General features: G+C 42.9%; 1 protein-coding gene across 2 annotated transcripts in view; it reads left to right on the forward strand.

Annotated features, from left to right (window-relative positions):
• Nucleotides 1-20143, forward strand: part of rps6kc1 (ribosomal protein S6 kinase polypeptide 1) — a 28684-nt gene extending 8541 nt beyond the window's left edge. The window contains exons 11-16 of one of the 2 annotated variants that reach the window (XM_004541811.4): nt 1-133; nt 5998-7635; nt 10287-10376; nt 15899-15981; nt 17722-17817; nt 18600-20143. In XM_004541811.4, coding sequence (XP_004541868.3) covers nt 1-133; nt 5998-7635; nt 10287-10376; nt 15899-15981; nt 17722-17817; nt 18600-18701 — 2142 coding nt within the window. In that variant the 3' untranslated portion in view covers nt 18702-20143. Of the gene's footprint in view, nt 134-5997; nt 7636-10286; nt 10377-15898; nt 15982-16221; nt 17052-17721; nt 17818-18599 lie in introns of those variants that run through there. The other variant, XM_076873854.1, reaches the window with a different exon arrangement.
• The last annotated feature ends 1940 nt before the right edge of the window (nt 20144-22083 follow it).

The raw sequence follows: 22083 nt of genomic DNA on the forward strand, positions 1-22083 counted from the left end.
GGTTTGAGGAAAAGCAGTGACTGTGGGCGGACGAAGACGAACATCATGCCTCGCTCTGTGCCCCACATGGTGCAGCTGAGAAAGTTTGTTGTCTCAGAAGACACAGTTTTTCTTCTGCTGCAGTATGCTGAAGGTAAGGGACACATTTCAGTCTCATCTGTTTCATCTTCCCTCATTTGTCTTCTTTACCTCCACCTCTCTTTTCCCCTCCTTCTCCTGACTCTCCGGTCTCCTGCCCCTCTCTGTGCCCTTGTTCCAGACAGATGTTTGATAGAGATGGGTGTGTGTCACAGGTCATTATTCTGAATACCAGGTGGCGCCATGCTTCATTAGCTATGCCAACACCTGGGCATCCTTACATCCCACTCACTCTAGGATGTGTGTGTAGACTGTGTGCGTGGGTGAGTGCATACTATGAATGGCAGCCATATTTTTTAACGCCCTGTAACCTATTCAATCTGGTGTACTCCATAACCATCCTGTGCTAATATTAGTGGACAGTGTTGAATTTCATATGGGATGTTCAGCAGGATTTGATAAAGCCAATCAGAAACCGTTTCACTCATTATGACTCACTCCTGTTACACGAAAAAATCCCGTAGTAGTCCTGCTTTTATAGTATTAACATGGAGGTAGGTGATAGGCTGAATAAGGATAGACGGGCAGACGGAAAGAGGCAGTGACCTGAGTGACATTGGACAAAACAACATGTGGATGGGTTTTACTTTCTAAGCCATCGAGCTGCCCCGCTATCATTATCATCACTGTGAACTTCGTATTCATTCTAATTGCACACAGCAGATGCTAGCTCCCAATTACTTACACTACAGCTGCGTGTGATACGTATGTATGCCTGTGTGTATGTAGCCACTCTTTTTTTTTCTTTTTTTTTTTTTTTGATGTAGCATTTTCAGATTCAGAAAAGTGAGATGCTACGGAGCCCCGCAGGGGACATAGGAGAAAAAAAATTAAGACGGACTTTTGCGAGATCTCGCAAAACAAACTCGGGATCTCGCAAAACTAACTCGGGATCTCGCAAAACTTTCTCGCGAAAGTTGAATTCCAACAATGGCGGCAGCTACTTAGTTGTAATATTACTCTTTCTGGGTCACAAAATACACTTTTAAGATATTTTGAGGCGTGAATTTAGTTGTGTAAACGTCAGATACCTGCTCGGTTTACAAGACATCACATATTTGCAAAAGTGCTCCGACGTTTTTGGAGATCTGACACCCACTAGCTCGAAGCTAACGGGAGGTCGAGACCTACTACAGCCGGGAGGAACACCGCTTTCCCGGCACATCGTGCCTCGACCTCCCGGTCGGCTTCGAGCTGGCGGCCACTAGCTCGAAGCTAACGGGAGGTCGAGACCTACTACAGCCGGGAGGAACACCGCTTTCCCGGCACATCGTGCCTCGACCTCCCGGTCGGCTTCGAGCTGGCGGCCTCCGAAGAATGCGGCTAAAACTTTTGCGAGATCTCGCAATACTTTTGCGACATCCCGAATTTGTTTTGCGAGATCTCGCAAAAGTCCGTCTTAATTTTTTTTTTCTAACTAATTTTTTTTTCTCCCATGTCCCCTGCGGGGCTCCGTAGATGCACATCTGGAAAATGGTGTCAAAAAAATGGGGATTTCTACCTGCATGGAAATCCCCAAACTCTCAAACTCATTTGTGTGCCAATACTTTGTTGTACTTAAGTCAGTTATTAATTAATCAGAATACTTTATTGATCCCTGGGGGAAATTATTTTTTGTTACAGTGCTCCATTTTAAACCAACATTAAGACAAGACAGACAATACACTAACTAAGAATAGTACAATAGATACATATATATACATACATACATACATACATACATACATACATAAGTCACTCATAGATAAATAGTTGGAAAAGAAACATGTGTAGTTGTAGCAGCAAACAGTGTGTTAAGTGGATGCGTTGTACAGGGAGATGGCCACAGGCAGGAATGATTTCCTGTGTCGTTCAGTGGTGCTTTTCGGTAATCTCAGTCTCTCACTGAACGTGCTCCTGTGACTGACCAGCATGTCATGGAGTGGGTGGGAGGTGTTATCCAGCATTGTCTTTATCTTGGACAGCATCCGCCTCTCCGACACCACCTTGAGGGAGTCCAGCTCCATCCCCACAACATTGCTGGCCTTACGGATTAGTTTATTAAGTCTGTTGGCATCTGCGACCCTCAGCCTGCTCCCCCAGCATGCAACAGCATAGAGGATCGCACTGGCCACAACAGACTCATAGGAAATCCTCAGCATTTTCTGGCAGATGTTGAAGGACCTCAGTCGTCTCAAAAAATAGAGACGACTCTGGCCCTTCCTGTAAAGTGCTGTGGTGTTTTTAGCCCAGTCCAGTTTATTGTCAATGTGTACTCCAAGGTATTTATAGTCCTCCACAATGTCAACACTGACCCCCTGAATTGAAACAGGGGTCAAGTGTTTCCTGGTCTTCCTGAAGTCCACGATCAGTTCCTTGGTCTTTGCCACGTTGAGCTGCAGATGATTCTGCTCACACCACGTGACAAAGGAGTCGACCACAGCCCGGTACTCTGTCTCATCATCCCTGCTGATGCATCCAACCACCGCAGAGTCATCAGAAAACTTCTGAAGATGGCATGTCTCTGTGCAGTGGCTGAAGTCTGTGGTGTAGAGGGTGAAGAGGAAGGGGGAGAGGACAGTCCCCTGTGGTGCCCCTGTGTTGCTGATCACCTTGTCAGACACACACTGTGGGAGACGTACATATTGTGGTCTTCCTGTCAGGTAATCAACAATCCAGGACACCAGAGAAGCATCCACCTGCATCGCTGCTAACTTATCACCCAGGAGGGTCGGCCTGATGGTGTTGAAAGCACTGGAAAAGTCAAAAAACATGACCCTCACAGTGCTCGCCGGCTGGTCCAGATGGGTGTAGACACGATTGAGCAGGTAGATGATGGCGTCCTCAGTTCCGAGACGAGGCTGATAAGCGAACTGAAGGGGATCCAGGTGTAGTCTTACTATGGGTCGCAGCTGGTCCAGGATGAGCCTTTCCAGGGTCTTCATGATGTGGGAGGTCAATGCCACGGGCCTGTAATCCTGGGGGCCACTGGGACGTGGCGTCTTTGGTACAGGGACGAGGCATGATGTCTTCCACATCACCGGGACCCTCTGCAGACTCAGACTCAGCATAAACAGTTTATGAAAGACTCCACACAGCTGGGGGGCACAGGTCTTGAGGACAAGGGGACACACTCCGTCTGGTCCAGCAGACTTGCCTGAGTGAAGTCTCCTCATTTGCATCTCAACCTGGTATTGAGTGAAGGTGATGGGTGGGGGAGGGGTGTCAGGAATCTCACAGGAGGCAACAGCGCCATGTGAAGAGAGAGGCTGGCACAGTGGTGTGGTTCTGGATTCCAGGCTGACTACAGGTGAGGTTGTGGGGGTAGGAGCAGACACTGTGGTGTCGAATCTATTGAAAAACAGATTCAACTCATTGGCTCTATTCTCACCTCCCTCAGTTCCCCTGCTGTTGGTTGGCCTGAATCCAGTGATGGTCTTCATGCCCCTCCACACCTCTCTCATGCTGTTCTGCTGGAGTTTCCACTCCAGCTTCCTCCTGTAATTGTCCTTAGCCTCTCTGATCTTGTCCTTTAGTAACACCTGGATCTTCCTCACCTCCTCTTTGTTGCCCCCTCTGAAAGTCCTCTTCTTGTTGTTGAGGAGGGCTTTGATGTCCTTAGTCACCCACGGCTTGTTATTTGGGTAACAATGAACAGTCTGAGCTGGAACAATGGAGTCGGTGCAGAAAGTTATGTAGTCTGTGATACACTCAGTAAGCCCATTGATGTCCTCGGCGTGAGGCTCACAGAGTGTTTCCCAGTCGGTCACCTCGAAACAGCCCTGTAGTTCTGCTAAGGCCTCCTCTGACCACCTCCTGACAGTCCTGGTGGTCACAGGTTCCCTCCTCACAATTGGCACATAGCGGGGGGTGAGGTGAATCAGGTTATGATCTGACCTACCAAGTGGGGGGAGGGAGGAGGAGCTGTATGCATCCTTGACGTTAGCATACAGTAAGTCTAAAGTTTTCTCTCCCCTGGTGGGACAGTCCACATATTGTTTGAATGTTGGTAGTGTATTGTCCAGTTATACATGGTTGAAGTCACCCGAGATCACAATAAAGGCACTCGGGTGCTGAGTCTGTAGCCGAGCTATGGCAGAGTGGATAGTGTCACATGCAGCTGTGGGGTTAGCAGAAGGGGGTACATAAACAGCCACCAAGATGACGTGAGAGAATTCCCTGGGTAAATAATACGGCCTGAGTCCAACAGCACACAGTTCAGTGTCCGGGCAGCAAATCCTTTCTTTGATTGTTATGTTGGCAGGGTTACACCACCGGTTGTTAACTAAAACAGCAAGCCCACCTCCTTTCCGCTTACCGCTAGCGATGCTGTCCCTGTCCGCCCGAACAGTGTGGAAGCCTTCCACGGAAGCATTCTCATCGGGAATGTCCTGGTGCATCCATGATTCGGTGAAACACATCAGGCTACACTCTCGGTATTCCCTCTGACTCCGTACCAGTGCTGAGAGCTCGTCGATTTTAATTGCCAACGATCGCACATTACCCATCACGATAGACGGCAGACACGGTTTAAACCTCCTCCTCGCTTCGAGCCTCCGCTGTCTCACTGTCACCTTTTTTCTTCTCTTCTGTCCTTGACCTCTGCATCCCCGATGTGTTTTCCTCCAAATTTCAGCTGGTACTTCTGCGGGCCTGGCCAGCGAACCGGCCGGCATCAGGGCGATCAGCTGATCTCTGGAGTAAACAGTCCGTGCGTGTAGGAGATGTGCCGCGGTCCCGTTCCTTGATAAAAGTAACAGTTCCACGGCCACCAGAAGAACAAAAACTCTCTCAATCCACATGATTGAGTAAGAGATAGAAAACGGAGGAAAATACAAGTCAGGAAAAAAAAGAATACGTAGGAAAAAAAAGCTAAACTAAGAGAAAAGCAGGAGCGACTGTAACAGGCTGCACGCTGGTTGGCGCATGCACACTAAGTACTTGTTAAGTAGTTAACAAGTACCAGTAAATTTTAAGTGAAGAATGGAAGAAGAGTGTAGAGGCATAGAATCAAAGGTGTTTCACATCCAATGTAAAATTTGATGTTATGGTTAGCTTAGTCACCTGACCTCTCCACATAGACGATCTGTAATGTGTTCTCTAGAGCAGTGGGCCCCTGTTTTATCATGAACTAGAGGGTGGCAGCTTGTAATGCAAATATAACTATCGCACTTTATATTATGCACTGTCAATAATTATTACATGATTATCACATCAATACCAATTCGCCATAATGCAGAATCAGTGGGAGCCCAGAGCTTGTTTCATGGCTTTATTAGCTAGCTGGGCAATATTATACAGAGTAGATGTGGAGCGTGTGAATCACCTGTTGCGAAAGTTGCACCTGAAGCTGCAATTTAAATGGGATTCTTGACATTTTCTTTTAAATACAGTTTTCTTTCCATTGTCCTCAGCTTTTTGTGAGGGTTAGCTTTCAGAGTTACTGATGCATGGGGGCAGAAAAAAATCTCAGAACTAAGTTAAGTGCAGGAGTTAAGTCCAACTCGAAAGTGGCATTGTTTGGAAAAGTAAAAATGTCTGGAAAACTGATAAAAAATAAAATACATACAATTTTAAGCAATTTTCTTCTGTCTTTGCGGCCTGGTAGCAGTCCTCAGGCCAATGGTTGGGGACCTCTGGTCTACAGGAAGATAAGTTGTTATTGTTAACGCTGGAGCAGAAATGTTTTAGATAAAGAAAACTGTTTCCTAGGAACAAGATTATGTGTTCATGATAATAATCACAAAGAAAAACAGGAAAGTGATTATCTAGCTAATATTGGCTCATTTGTTTCTGTCTGCTCCCTAAGTTCTACTTCTGATACCTCTGGTTCTCCCCATATTGTGCACTGTTTTCTTTTTAATGCTCTGCTTTTTTCAGGTGGGAAACTGTGGTCTCACATTGGAAAATACATGCATAACTCCAGCCCAGAGGACAGCTTTGACATCCCTTTCATCCAGAAAAGTCACACAACTGCCGTGCGCTCTCCTCAACATACCATGCCACAGCTGGAAGTAGATTCAGCCAGCTGTGGTTCGGTGCCTGTTGCTGATTCAGAGTCTGTCTCTGGGCTACAGAAGGAACCCGAGAGCCTCTTTTCTCCTCTTAAAAGCGTTCTTCCTCCCAGGCTTGTGGAGCAAACTGACTCTGGAGCCACTTCTGAAGAAGAGTGCACCAACAGCTATTTGACCCTTTGCAATGAGTATGAACAGGAGAAAGTAGAACCGGATGCACTGCAGGAGGAGGAAGAGAAGAGCGAGCAGGAAATGCTCTCATTAGAGGTACCTAATGCAACGACCACCACATCGTCACGTAGCCGCTCACTTCTCAGCAATGAAAGCCTTTCTTCACCAATCAGTTCTCAGGAGCTTGGCTTCTTCAGTGAGTTGTCTGATAAAAGCGGTAATGCCCAAGACAGCGATCAAAACCGCGGTGAGGGACAGGATCACAATGAAGTCTTTAGTCCTTTACGTTCCCCCGCTGTGCCTCTGTCTTTAGATGAGTCCAAGAACACGCCAATGGAGTTTTTTCGTATTGACAGCAAAGACAGTGCAAGCGAGGTTATGTGCCTTGAACTAGGAGAGCAGCGTCCCTCTCATAAACAAGTCCCTTTCTTTTCTACGTCCGACCTGGACTCAGGTGTAACTGAAGATCTTCCAGAGCTGGCTCAGGAGGTCAAAGGTCCCGGGTTGGATCTTTGGGGTTTGGACTGTAGTGATAAAGCCTCCAATGAGTCAGTGCCAGTGATCTCATTTAAAGAAGCAGTAGTGGAGGATGAGGGGCATCCACCAGACCTTTTGGTGAACCTCCCTGTAGTGAGCGGGACTGCAGACTCTTTACAGGAGGAATTGGAGACTTCAGGAGTGTGTCTGGGCCTCGAGGTCACGGCCTCTCCTCAAAAGTTCATCCAGCCAGATGTCTTACAGCTTCATACTCAGCCTGAGGAAGAGGAGGAACAGCCACTGGAGCAGGACCTTTCATCTTTATGTACAGCCTCTGCAACTTGTGACACGAGTGTTGCATCTCCATCTCCATTCAACTCGCTTTTGGATGACTACAGTCTGGCATTGGGACAAGAGGCTTCTGACAAAATGTTTATCCACTCTGAACGCCAAAATAATGACCTCCCTCTTGACACAGGCATTCCAGACACTGATTCTCATAGTGAGAAACTAGAGCCCAGTGCAAGAGTAAACACAGACTTGGTTCCAAACAGCACAGGCTCTGACTCGGCCACAAATGGCACAGAGGCCTGTGGAGCGGTTGAGAATTTATTAGGACTTGATGACGAATCATCAAGAGTTATTAGTAATACAGGTGGCAGCGAATTTGATAAAGAAGTATCACGGCTGTTTGCCGAGCTGGACAAGCTGTCGTTGGCTGCTTCCCAAGCTCGTATCCCGGAGGAGTTTGTACGGTGCTGGGCAGTAGAGATGGTGACAGCCTTGGATTCTCTACACCAAGAAGGGATCATCTGCCGGGACCTAAATCCCAATAACATCCTGCTTGACCACCAAGGTCAGACTTTTTTTTTTTTTTTGTCCATACCCTTTATAATTGTGTTAAGGGTTTTGTTTTTATTCTGTCGGGCATTTAATCAGTCCTTAAAGGGGAATAAGATCAAAATTAATATTTAGTTATGTTTGATAAGTAAAGAAAGAAGGATATGCAGTTTAATGACAGAATGTTAATAATTAGTCTAGTTTACCATACTTTTCCAACCTTGGTAATAGCTACCCCAAGTCATCATTCCCGTCACTTCTTGGTGGATTACTGGGTACATGGGTAACATGTATGTTAAGGACTTTTACACATGAAACTAGGGCTGTTCGATATGTGGTGTCGCAAAATAAACAGTTTACGGCAATATTTTTCATCGTTTTGATGGTCACTGTAGTGTAGGGCTGCTCAATTAATCGAATTTTAATCTCGATTACGATCTGGGCTTTCAACGATCATTAAAAATGACTGAGCCGATTATTAGCCCCTCCCTCGTGCTTTACTCTCGCGCTGCTCCGTGTGGAAAATCGAGCGCACCTCTCTGCATTTCGAACACGTGTCACAATAATTAAGAGCAGCGGTCCCCAACCCCCGGGCCTCGGACCGGTACCGGTCCGTGATTCGTTTGGTACCGGGCCGCGAGAGTTGAGGCTCAAGTGTGAAATGTATAGTTTTCAGGGTTTTTATCAGTTTTCAGCGTTATTTTGTTATCGCTTTTATCGTTAACTCGGTTTCCCTGGGTCTTTTCACGTGTGTTATGAATAAATCTTCTTTTTTTCGGTACCGGTACTAGTTTTATTTTGTTGTATTTATCTGCGACACCTTAAAGGCGGTCCGTGAAAATATTGTCGGGCATAAACCGGTCCGTGGCGCAAAAAAGGTTGGGTACCGCTGATTAAGAGGACCCGAGGGAAGCTCGGAAAGCTAAGCAGAAGTTATTTGGAGAGGAGAGTGACTGCCGTTGGTTGAAAAGAGAGGTAAAAAAAAACTAAAGTGGTGTGGAAACATTATGGGTTTGCGGAGTCAGACGTGGATCAAGTAGACATAGTGTGTAAACTTTGCTACGGTGTCGTAGCTGCACCACAGAGCAACAATGCAAAGTTTACTAAACATAGATGTTTACATTTTTCATTTATTTTTTATATTGCAAACATTTGCACTGTTATCAGTATTTGCACACTATTTTATATTATTTTTTGACAATCTTTAAAGTCATTATTCAATACATTGTTATTGTTAAATAAATATCGTCAAATAATCGAGATCTCAATTTCAGTGAAAATAATCGTGATTATCATTTTTGCCATAATCGAGCAGCCCTACTGTAGTGGCTATATTAATTTCTTAAAGTTCTCTCTTTCTCTTATATTTAATATAACCACACTACTGACGGACAAGCGCCTGTTTTTATGCATTGTCGTTAGCAACAACAATGGTAAAACCATGGCATGTCCGCTTGTTTAGTTTCCACATAAATCCTTCACAATAAAGCTCAAGATCCTGTTGAGACTTTTCAAAATAAACGAAATCACGTGAAAAAGTATGCAGAGTATTTACGGATGAGAAGCAAAAAAAAGAGCCGTCAGGTGCTAAAAAATAAACCTTAGACTCAAACGTTAGAACAGGCTTTTCCCTGCAGCACGGCGTGTAATAAATACTCACAAAGAAAACAGCGGCCGTTACAACCTATGTCTAAAAATGTGTAGTTTCTTGCATCATTTGAAACAGTCGACTCCAGGTACACGACGCCCAGCTGGAAACACTTCAGCTACCCGAGATTCACAGAATTTACAGAAAATGTGATTTTTATCGTTATCGGGACGATAGATGTTTTATATCGGGATATGAGATTTTAGTCATATCGCACAGCCCTACATGAAACGATAAAATGCACTAAAACAAGAAACCAGGGAAGCAATTTAAACCTCTAACAGTCAATATGAAAATTAAATGCGCACTTGATTAATCTAATCTTGATTAAATTTACCAGAAGCTGGACAAAACCAGGTTTAAAAAGAGATAAATAAATCACCATGAAGCAGCTACTGTATATAACAGTTGTCATGTTTAATTTGCCCTTTTTTCCCTCCCCAAACTGGATAACTTGCATTGTAAAGATACAGTCCACAGCCTTCATCAGTCAGCCGTGATCTAATCTGTTTAGCAGAATGAAGTCTCTCTGAGAAGCGAAAGCGTTGTTTTACCATGAGGTCACAGATTCCCCCTCAACTTCTTCTTTTGTCGTCCTACAATCATCTCTCTCCACCTCGTTATCAACAAGCATCTAATTAGCTGAGTGGCTGTTTTCGTCTCCCTGGTGGTAATTATTGTTCTAAAGGGCCCATCAACGGCCTAGTGTGGTGCATCAGTCTGGCTAGCCCAGGCTAATGGCCATGGCTACCTAATGACACCATTAGTTCTAATGATAGCGTTAACGGGTACCCGCTAAACAGGAATAATCGCTGGGGCTGTGTGCTTGAAAAGTTCAGAGGGATGTAGAGCGGCAGAAAGGAATGGAGGAAGGAAGTGCTTTAAAGGTGGGGTGAACAGTTTGAAAAGTTGAGTGTCTGGGTGACACTAGACGTGTGGGTTTGATGAGAGGCAGAGCAACAGATTTATGTTTAACAGACTCCAAGCTGAACGCTTTCTGTCTTTTCTTCTCATCTTAGGTCACGTTCAGCTTACCTACTTCTGCAGCTGGAGTGATGTGGAGGAATCCTGTGACAAACAGGCCATTGCCAATATGTACTGTGCGCCAGGTGAGACATATGCAAAGGTTTCAGTACATTTTTCTATTGATTTCTTTCATTTTATCAGTTAGTGGGTATATTTGCAGTTAATTATATGCTGACTTTTGATAATTCCCACCACCATAATACTCAAAGGAGCTTGCAAAAAAAGCTCCTTTTTATATAAACTAATGAAATATGAAGTATTGAAAAACTAACAAAATAAAATAAATGTACATAAATCTTTCATGGGGTTAAAATACTTCTTATTCATTTTATTTACCTGTCTAATTGGTCAGTATATTAAGAATAAATAAGAAACGCCATTCATTTTTAACTCTTCCTCCACAAATGTGAGTTGCTGAATCTCGTTGTAGTTGTTCTGATGTCCTGTAGAGTGCGCTGTTGTGCAGCAGTCAACTGGTAGCACGGCGGGCCTGCTTGTGGCAGCTCTGGCATGCTGTTTAAAAGCTGCCTAAAACAAACTGGTGCTAGACTACAGCACCGAGTCCCTACTTAGCCCTTCAGCATGCGTGGTTGGGCATTTGTACATGTATGTGTGCCGTCTAATGTATTGGTCCTTTAAGCAGGTGGCTTCACACTAAGGCTGTCAGGCAGAGTGTGCGTGATGTGTTTAATCTTCTCAAAATGTTTTAGCGGCTAGTTGAAAACACTGGATGCATTCTGAGACACTCACAATGACCCTCACACCCATTCACTCTCCCACACACTTATATTTAGCTATTCTTTCATATTCATCCTCTCGCTCAAGTCAGGAAGGTCACTTCAGATTTAAATCCTCCTTTTGTCTAGAACGTACAGTGTCTCACTTTTGTAATAAATCTGAAAGGAACAAATGCTCTCTTTAATATCCAAAGTGTTCATTTTTATTCCCTTGGCAGCAGCTTGTTTAACAGCTTACTAATAGAAGTGCATACATTTTGAGACATGTGTTGTGAGTGATGTGGAAGCTAGCTTAAACTCTTAAATGGTGAGCAAAGACATCCCACTTGTTTATTTTTCTTCAGTTATTGTAAGCAGTGGTAATTTTTACACTAGTCTCAAATGCATGGTTGATGAGTAAACTGTAATATGCGGATGATGCTTATCCAGTAAATATAGCCTCATTAAAAGATTTTTTTAATGCATTGTATTTTATGCAAGCTTTTTAAGTTCTATCCTCATGTATTTTTGGTACATATTTGGTACCCATAAATATATTTCATTTAAAATGATATCAAAATGTTTCAGTTAAACCAAAATTTACAGTTTTTAGTTCAATGGAAGTCATCCTTGACAGCGTGTTTCAATGGTAAGAGGCGCAGGAGACAGCAACATAATGACACCTTTACTTCATCTAAGCCATCTGCAGTTCCTCCTGAAAAAATAATGTGTTTGGCTCACATTAGTATAATTCATGCCGTAGCATCAAAAACATTTTACGACAATATGTGACCGGGAAGAAAATGTGGTTCTGTGATAAAAGGCAGATGACCTGTGAACTGAGCTGAAACTGAACCCACCTCGGCCTAAGTGTGAAAGGTCTAGTTAGTCAAACAAGTTGATCCCATGTGAATTTAAGGATGTAATGCATTTTAGCTGCCAACAGGGGGTGTGTTACGCTGCTGTTAAATGAAAAGACTGCTTCGACATATATCGACTGTCCTACTCAAACGCTGGCAACTTTCTCTCTCTTTCTAGCGTCTCGTTCTGCCTCATCTTTATTTAAAATTCATCCATAAAGACACATTAAAATGTAGAAGCTGTCACACACTTTGTTTATTTATTTATGTCACACCAGAAGACTTCTACATCATGGACATGCATATGTCTTTAGGTGTGTGTGTGTGTGTGTGTGTGTGTGTGTGTGTGTGTGTGTGTGTGTGTGTGTGTGTGTGTGTGTGTGTGTGTGTGTGTGTGTGTGTGTGTGTGTGTGTGTGTGTGTGTGTGTGTGTGTGTGTGTGTGTGTGTGTGTGTCCTGCCCTTGTTATGCATTGCTGTTTATCCAGACAGGGTCAACTCATGCAATGGCTTCATTCCTGATGACAGATTTATGAATGTTTGCCAGAAAGCTAGCAGGGGGCCTGCTGTGACTGTGTGTGTGTGTGTGTGTCAGAAGGAGAGAAACATGTTTTTAAATAACACATATTCACACCCAAAAAAACACAGGAGTGTTCTTGGAAAATGCATCGGCAGCAGGGCATTAATCCGTTTGTCCAGCACTTCTGCTTATTTATTTTCTCACCATTTTTTTTCTTTACTGATAAACATCAGATGGCTAATGTTTTGTTCCTGGTAAGAAAAAAAAAAAAAACGCCTTTGCGCGAACACGACCTGATTTGAGCAGAAATGGGAATTGTTTATTGTTCTGCTGAGAAGGAAGCACAGCCAAAACCGATTGTCTTCGATTTCTAAGAAAAGGGAAATTAAATATTCTTCCTCTCTGAGGTGACAAGGCAGTTCCTCAGGACACGATCATCATAACCACTGTTTGTTTTATTGTTTTTGTTTTGTTTTGTTTTTTTAAGTCCTTTTACCTGCTCAGCCACGCCTGATCTGATTGAAGTTACAGTTTAGTTCTCCTTTTGACACAGAGCCATCATCTCATTATTTTTTGAAAGGTTATACAAAGAAGAACATGTACCCTGAAGCCTTAAAGTACTTCTGCTTTACTATTTCAGTGTGTTTACTCTGCTTGTAAATATGCCAGGAATCTTGATGTGGACATGAACTCTGAGCTACATTAAGGCAACTGCAAATTTATCGACCAGTCATCTCTAGATTATATCATGATTTACCTTATCTTGGTATGTCACTCTAACAAGTCAGATGAAAGACCAGATTCTGAGTGACACTGTCATTGCTCACATTTTTTATGTATGTCAAATAATTCAGCTGCTAATGTTTCCCCAGGCTGAGAGGCTATACATGTACATGCAGATGGAAAAAGAAATTCACCCCCTGCCCCCTAGAGTGGAGGTGATCTGGTGTCTTTGTTGTGATATGGGGTCATTTTACTGGCAACATTTGAGTATATCTTGTCTAATTAGAAGAAACCTTCACTACAAATCAATTCAAAGTTGTTTGGACTTCACAGCTACTGGTTCCAAATGTTGGTCGGGGCTTTGGACCCGTGTCATCATAAAATTAAGGGTCAGATTTACTAAATGGCGCAGTCAGTTCATTTCATTATCAAGTGCAAAAAATAAGATATCCTTTTTTCCCAATGTTAAATGTATTAATGGTAGTTGCAAACGTTAGTAGATCTTTTTGTGCGTTGATACCTTGAGAAAGGAACTCCCAGAAAGACATCCTAAGATTTGTTTGCTTGTTAGTCAGATTAGTTAAAGGATTTTATCTGCTTGGCCCAACTTACACGTGATTAGGAGTTTTCAATTAGTTTATCATTGAGATTGCAGGCAAAACTGGACACTGGTCAAAAGTTCACAAGTGTGTGTATATTTGTAGATGTTCGTGTTGATCTAAAGTTCCTTCTTAATCCAGAGATTCCATTCATGCACGGTGTAGGGTCTTGGCCTTTTCTTTTCTTTAGTTTTTCCCATAAACTTGAAGTTTATTCACAGTCTCTTTGTGGTTTCGTCGTATCGTTTTTATAATGGAATCTTTTTATACAAATGTATTTATACCTTGCATGTCTTGTGTAAATCTCTTTGTTTTAAATTGTCGAGAGATCCTTTACACACAGTGCTCGCCTTGCCTTGGAACAGCAAACATCAATCCTTCCTTACTTCCTACCTGCATATACTTGACTTCCTCTTTTGGTAATGACTGTCGGTTAAGTTTTTAGGGAAGTCAGACCGAGAGGAGAAGAGAGAAAGTTCCTTATGGCCCCCAGGAGGGAGGAGATGAAGTGTGATTAAGATACAAAGTAGGAGGGAACTTCATTGTTGAGGGGAAAGGGAAGAAGAGGCCATGAGGTGAACACACTGTATTGTTGTCGCGTTGGAGCTGAACTTGTCTGTATCCCTTTGTTGTCTTAGAATTCTCGTGTGTTTTTTTTTTCTTCTTCTTCTTTGAGCTGTTGAAGAAATACAATGCAAAGTTAGTTTAAGTATGCTCAGTGTGGAAAATGTGCAGATCGTGTAGCACACCGTAACACTGGGCTTTGCACGACCCATGGCCTGTGGATGCAGTTAATTCGCCCATCCTCTCCTCTCTTTCTGCATCTCCCTTTCTCCTGCCTCGCTCTGACAGAGCGGTAAGTGTAGCCAGCTCCACTGTACTCTCCCTGCAGCTCCTTAGACATTAATCCATTGTGATGACATCGACCTTGCTCTGAGACGTTCGCGTGTGTGTGTGTGTGTCCAGTATTTTCCCTCCAGCTTATAACTACACAGGTATCACTGGTCCATTCAATGACGATCTTCTCTCCTTGGCTGTCAAAACAGTAGTCCTGGGGAGCCCTGAAGACTGGTTGCTCAGTTGGCCGTGCGCGCGCGCATGTTTGTGAGTATATGAAACATGCAAGTCGTATCATAGCCCTCTCTAACCTTGGCTGCAAGAGAGCTGCACAGTCCCCTGGAGTTCTCAGCAGCCTCCAGGAGACGAGGGGTCTTTGTCTAATATCCTCCTCCAGCTGAGGAGCCAGGTCCCTGGGCGCACACAACCATGACCCTGGGTCCCGGCCCAGTGGGCGACCAGACCCCCTCCCTCTGGACAGGAGAGGAGAGGGACACTAAGCGGCACAAGAGGCCATCTGGTACCCAATGGAGCTGCCGTACACGCTTGACTTTTGCAAACAAGTGTCACTCTTGTTCTCTGTGTCTTAGTTAGACTTGTGCTGCGGAGCCTGCCAGATGGGTTGTAGATCAGTTATTTCTGTCAGGTTTTTGAACAAAATACATAATTTTGGGATGTAAGTAAAATAGGAAACTAGTTTCTGACACTATATGGAGCAAAAAAATACTTGAATGAAGAATTTTTTTTCTTCAAACAAGCTGATGTCATTAGTTTTAGCCCTGAGCTCAACTAAAAGAAAATGTGGGAGTAAAGAAAAATGAACAACATATTTTACTCTTTTTTTTTTTTTTTTTTTTTTTTTTTTTTTCCTCAAGTGTTCCTGCTTTATCTTTCTTGATTTGTGTGTGTGTATGTGCTGCCTGAGTGTCTGTGTGTTGCATGAGTGTGTGTGTTTATGTTTGAGGTCAGGTCATGCAGATGGCGTGAAGTTGCAGCACAGACGGTTTCCTCAATTTAACTGCTTTTTATTATGCAAATCACCCTTTTATGAGACACACACTTTGTGTGTGTGTGTGGCCACGTTTTTGTGCTCATTTCGAATTGATTGCAACAATTCAGCAAAATATTAATCCAAGTTGTTACTCTGAAACGGTGGCACAAAAGCAAGATCCTTAAAGTTTATCGTAGGCTTAAGATCAACGACTCCACGTCTGTATGGTTGATCATATCCCAACTTCACATTTGTCACTAGTTTATTATTGCTACCTGGGTTCCTCTCCCACACACAGATGATTTCTCTGCTTTTTAATTTATTGATCATTTCTGTCTCTCTCCTCTCGCTTTCGCTTCAGAGGTGGGAGGTATTGGTGAGGAGACGGCATCGTGTGATTGGTGGAGTTTGGGCGCCATCCTGTTTGAACTCCTGACAGGCATGGTGAGTCAAAAAGTACAAAAACTGTTTTGTTTTGTTTTTTTATCTTTGTTGCGAAGGTGTTGTGGGATGTCTGTAGGTGTCTTGGCTTTCAACTCTCTCACACTCTTTATGGTCGTGCCAGGTTGTGTGTGATTCTGCGCGCGTGTCTGTATGTGTTTGAGTAGGTGGAGGTTGTTGTTTTGGTGTGTGCGTGTTTGTGCGAGGTGCGTCTTGGCTGCAGTCTCTTACTCTGGTTCTCAGGGAGTGCCAGGGGTGTCGGTGTGACTTTCTCCCCCAGCCTGAGCTCCATCTGCTGGGCCATGGGGTCAGCTCTCACCGGGCCTCTTTGCTGGCTCCTAGAGCAGCGCTGGGCTTGGAGCACACCGACCTTAGATCGCCGTGGAAGGTGAAGACCAGGGCAGCTCTCAAGGTGCTGCAGCTCGGCTGGTCCAGGATCAGAGGGGACCATCTTTTAAGACCAGCTTGGGAGAAAGGGGAGAATCTCAGAGCCTTTTGTTTTGAAGATAACGGATACATTTATAGCTGTTATGCATGTACACAAACGCATGCTAATTATAACTTGCTGCTCTCTTGAAGGACAAATTCGCACACGGATGCAAGCACAAACGGCCAGTGCAGGTGCAGAGCGTCCCTTCAATTTTTCATTGTCTATTAAATTTCAATAAATTCTAACTGATTGCCAGTGGGCACATTTTCATATCAGCCATCAGCGCTTCTTTTCAGTGGCTCAGACATGAGTCGGGGTGTTAGGTTAGGGCCATTGTGTTGGAACAATAAACAACTACTTACCTGGGTAAAAAAAAGAAAAAAAAATCCCAAAACAAATAAATAAACAAAAAGCAAACTGAGTGACACAGATGTCTCCTTTGATGATTATGTCTTGGTACAGTCCTGGCAAGGATACACTCACACAGGCACACATAGTGTCTCTTGATCCTTGCAGGATAAGATCTTGCCTGGAGCAGTCTTGACTGCGGCTAGGAACGCAGCCAGAACTCCTGCAGCACGTATCAGGAGAGAGAGAGAGAGCCAACCGACCTAACTGATGGAAAAAACACACAGCCCCCCCCCCCCCCCCCCCCCCCCCCCATACAAACACACACAGTTTAAGGCTTTTGCTTGGTGCACACATTTTGCTCTAGCATTTCCAGCCTGTCAGTGAAGATGCACTGAGAAAAGTGCTTTTACAACAAGCGGCAATTACACTCATTATTGTCAATTATTTCAACAATTGGGCTATATACTGTGGTTAGGAAAGCATTTGGAGGTCTTACTGCTTACTTTTTCTCACTTGCAGGATTAGGTTTGCTTTATTTTCCTCTGAGTGAACTGATAATTTGACCTGATCAGGTTTTACCTCTCAAAATATAAAAAAACGTTTCGCATTTACCGGTGATGAGCTGCTGTCCCTTCCAGGAAGCTTTCTCTGTGTAAGCGAAGAACAAACGAACCAAACACAATAATGTTTTTGTCATTCTTTCTTTTTCCTGTGATTTTCACTTCATGTGACACACACAGAGGGACGGCTCCAAGAAAGAGCAACAGTGCTGAAATCATTAGCTTGTTGCAGTTGGTGTGATCAGTGTTGTTTCAGGTGCTCTCGCTCTCTGATCTCCTCCCTATTTGTCCAGTCCTGGTGCTTTAACATTGACTTGTGCTCTGCGGGTGTCTGTATATTCTGTGTGTTTACATGATGGTTATCTACCTCTCTTCTTTCCACTCCTCCTTCCCTCTGCACAGTCTCTGCTGCGCTGCCATCCAGCAGGAATCGGTCGTCACACAGCGCTCAACATCCCCGAGTCTGTTTCGGATGAGGCCAGATCTCTGCTAGAGCAGGTGAGAGTCTAGTGTGATTACTACTAACTTAAATGCTGTACACAGAATTAGGTTTCCCTCCTAAACAGATATTGAGTAGGGCTTTCCCAGGAACAAAGGAAGAACAACTAATAATTTCTTATAGTAGTGCTAGTGGTTAGTATGCAACAAATACAGTGGAAGAAATGGGTTGACATTCACTGATGTTTTCCACCAGACATGTTAGTAATCTCTGAGAAGTGCAATGACACAACAGTGAAATCTTCAAATATATTTTTAAAAAAGCCAAGCTTCACTTTAACGTCATTAAATGATAAGGAATATACAGTATGCATTTGTCAGTCAGATTATGGCAGATGAACATGCACTACTGATGATGGACATGTCCTTAATAACACAGCTGGCACTGTGATAATATCTTAGAGCTAATTGCAAATCCTCAAAATTTGGTAATCTTTGGATATATATTAATGTGGTCAGCCTGGATTTCTCTCTGCTTAATGTAGCATGAAGCTAACAGTAAGCCAGTGTGGCTATGCCTACAAGGTGACAGCATATACAGACTGTATACCGTATTTATTGGATCTGCCTGATGTCTTGATTTTGGTATCATCGTATGCAATACAGTGCTTATACTTTCATAGGCAACAGCTAGTGGTAGTTTGAAACTGTCAGATGTACTGTTTTTAACTCAGACGTTGAGAAAGGCTTTTGGAATAATATGGTTTATTTGTGTCATTTAAATTATTAGTTTCATTAATGTTTTTTTTTCTCTTCAATTTCTGTCTTGTGCTCCTGTGCAGCTGCTCCAGTACAACCCGACAGAGAGACTGGGGGCAGGTGTGGGAGGTGTGGACGATATCAAATCCCACCCCTTTTTTGCCACAGTGGAGTGGCCCAAATAGACTCACCCCATTGTGGAAAGCAGAGTCGCTTGTCGTCAAAAAAAACCTGGCTGTTCTCAGTTAACTTCCTTCTGACCGAACACACAAATACAAATACAGTAAACTGAACTTTGACCCCCTTTTTTTCCCTCTCACTACAGCCACGCAGCCCCCATGTCTGAGTTTTGCCAAGTGAGAGTTTGCTCAGTGCTCATTTCTTTATCTCATTTACTGTGTAACGTTTGGTGCAGGGAACCCTTAACACGTGTGGTGCAATAATTTACGCAGTAAGTGTTTGTACAGAGCGATGATCACTGCAACACTGTTGCATTTCCACTCTGCGCATAGTAGCTGTAAGCCAAAATGATCTAACTGAGAGTGAGAGGTGACATTTTTGTTCCCTCATTGAGTACTGTAAGCTATTCAGTCACTTGAGTCAGCTTTCTTAAAGACCCATGTGCAATACGCTCGGTTTGTTTCCATAGACGACACTTACATCATTCCTCATGGAGCCCACTGAGATTAGCTGACATGAGGCTGTGTGTTGTATAATATATGATTACCTACTTTTTTGTGCGTGTGTGTGTGTGTATGTGTGAAATCCTTTTATTGAAGACCAGCCCAAGAACAGTAAATGTAAAATAGACTGACACTATGCAAGGCGAATGAACAAAATAGTTAAGTGATATGAGTTGAGTGGTACTGTTATATGGAGAATTTAGTTACCATGAGATTAAATTATTTGATAGACTGTAACTCTGTAAGGGCCGGTTGGCTTGAGCCTCCTCCCTGTGTGGTCAGTAACGCTTTCAGTGAAGAATGAAAAAGGGTGAGGCGTGAGCTACACATTTAAAACCAGCCCTTTTGCAGAAGGTTGTTTTTATGATTATCAGAGAAAACTCTCTCTGTGTTGTACAACACTGCATTTTGTGCATGTAGGATTAGGATATTTAATACTATAAAAAAATATATAAATAATGCGTATCATGTAAATATACATTTTTAAGGATCCACTGATAAACAAAAGGACACCAGGTGTCAAAGTTGTGATTACGTTCAAGCTGTCAATCATTTTGGCTCAGTTAAATCCTTTTTCTTTGTGTGCGTTTTGTGGTTGAGCAACACGTCTACTAACTTGCCACAGATACGTTAGCGCTGCCTATGTTGACAGATTTACATTTTTATGGTCACGTGCCATGTATCAGATATAATCATACAAGGCTTTATTGGAGCATTTTCGATACACTTAATACATTTGTCTAATCAATATTCGGATAATCACTCAGCTGTTAGATGCTGCACTCTGTTTTTGCAGTATTCATCCATCTATTAACCATTTTGATGAGACATAAACATAAATGTGACATTTTTTTTGTTTTTCTAATGCTCGCTCTTGTCTGTGGTCAGTGTCGTATCAGTGCACTCTGGAAAACAATAAACATACCTGGATGAGCACATGTACAGTAGTGGTGTGTTTGTGTGTGTACACAGTCATTAAGTGCAAGCAGCTGTGTGTGTATTTCATTTGTTTTTTCCTGTTCTGAGGCTACAACCTGTCTTATCTGCTGGACGCATGATACTCCTAGAAAGCTGATGTCACGCCTGCTGAGTGTCATGTTGAGCGCAATATGAGACGGCACACAGACATGCCAACACACACACACACACACACACACACACACACAGTATGGTAAATACCCAGCAGTCACTAATGCACAAGGGACCTTTTTTTTTGGGTCCAGTTACTATTTTTCTGCCCTCATTTTGCTTCTACGGCTATTTAAAACTGCCACTACAATTTTTCCAATAAAATTAATATCAGAGTCTTTGTAAAGCAGGAGTGTACATAGAGGTACACTTGGGACAACAATGAGCAGTTTTCACAGTAAAAAGGCAAACTACTGAGGTTGCACCTGTGTGGAAATCAGGCTCCAGGGCTAAAGCACAACAAAAACATTGAGCCAAAAAGCTGCAGTTTCTTGAATGGCCCCTTAACGTTGAATTTGCATGACAATCCTCACAGACTCAGCACAGATATTTTAAACTGCCAACACTACAACATAAATGAATAATTTTCTTCTTCATAAGTGCATGGGAATTATTGTTTTGATTAAGTTATCCATATAAACTGTTAAGGCTCAACTTTGGGGATGTATATAGACTCAAAAGCATTAAATCATAAGGAAAATTGTCACTAAGGTCACATGCAGGGTGAGAGCTTAAGTTTATTTTCCCACAGACTCATCCCTTGATAAAAGAAAGAGTACAGGTTTAAGGCACTTTCACATTGGCTTCTCTTTACAGACTTGACCCCGTGTTGAGATATGCCAAGTTTTTGACTAATAGCACTTTGGGAATCACCTTGTTGGTGCAGAACTAAATAAATGGAAACAAATTGTACATTTTTGTGACTGGCTGCTAAAATTGGTTGTTTGCTAAGTTGTCTGTTATCTGTAGACATAATTGGGGTTCATCCCTCGAGGTATAGGTACCTTTTTATGCTTGGATGATTCATAGGTCAGTATTACTTGGCTTTAAAAAAAAAAAAAAAAAAAAAAAACTAAGAAAGAAAACAAAGCTCTGAAAATGGTCAGGTACAAGGATGGAACTAAAAATGAGTAATACAAGAGCCAATGTCCAAAGAAAAACTGAAAGACTTGATGGGTGGCTCTAGGTTTTTGCACAGTATTGTACATAATTACTATAAACATACCTCATGCAGTTAATGATTGGATTATTTTCAAAAGGCCCACAAGGACTGTGATGAAAGAAGGAAGTAATTTAGCTACAGCATAAACTCTAGCTAAAACAAATGAGAGCAACATCAGTGTCCTTAACGTGCCTTGACCTGAAAGGTGGAGAAGAAGAAAACTAATTAATCATAAGTTTAGTTTAAAATGTGAGTTGAAGTTACATATGTATGCTCAAAGGGATGCTTTTATTAAACATCTTAAATCAAAGAGAATTCTCTTAGAGATCAATATTCTGGCTTTTTCCATGTTGAGGAAAAAAATTACAGTCTAAGCGCAGTGACCTGAATGCGAAGCATTTCCCGCTTTGTCTCCATTACCTGACGTGCCACACGCTTATCCACGCACAGGTCGCAGGAGTTTGTTAGCAGTGTCGTAGTGCATTCCTCTGTGTCAGCTTAGCCGCCACGGGGTCAAGAGTCTGGGCTTATTAGTGCTTGTCATAAGACCTGTCTCACATTACACACACACTCAGGGCAAGAGGTTCACTTCAGTTCAGAGAAGAAGCCTGTCAATCTTATTCAGTGCAGATGTGAGTTATGCCTTCAGTGGGTTCGCAATAGCTGCAGGATCCCTCCAAGCATATTTTTATGATTTCTCTAGTTCCTGGTTACATTTTCATCAGATTGTGTGATCGGCGTTAACAACTGCTA

Source organism: Maylandia zebra, linkage group LG15 (assembly GCF_041146795.1).
Source record: "Maylandia zebra isolate NMK-2024a linkage group LG15, Mzebra_GT3a, whole genome shotgun sequence".
Lineage (NCBI taxonomy): Eukaryota > Metazoa > Chordata > Actinopteri > Cichliformes > Cichlidae > Maylandia > Maylandia zebra.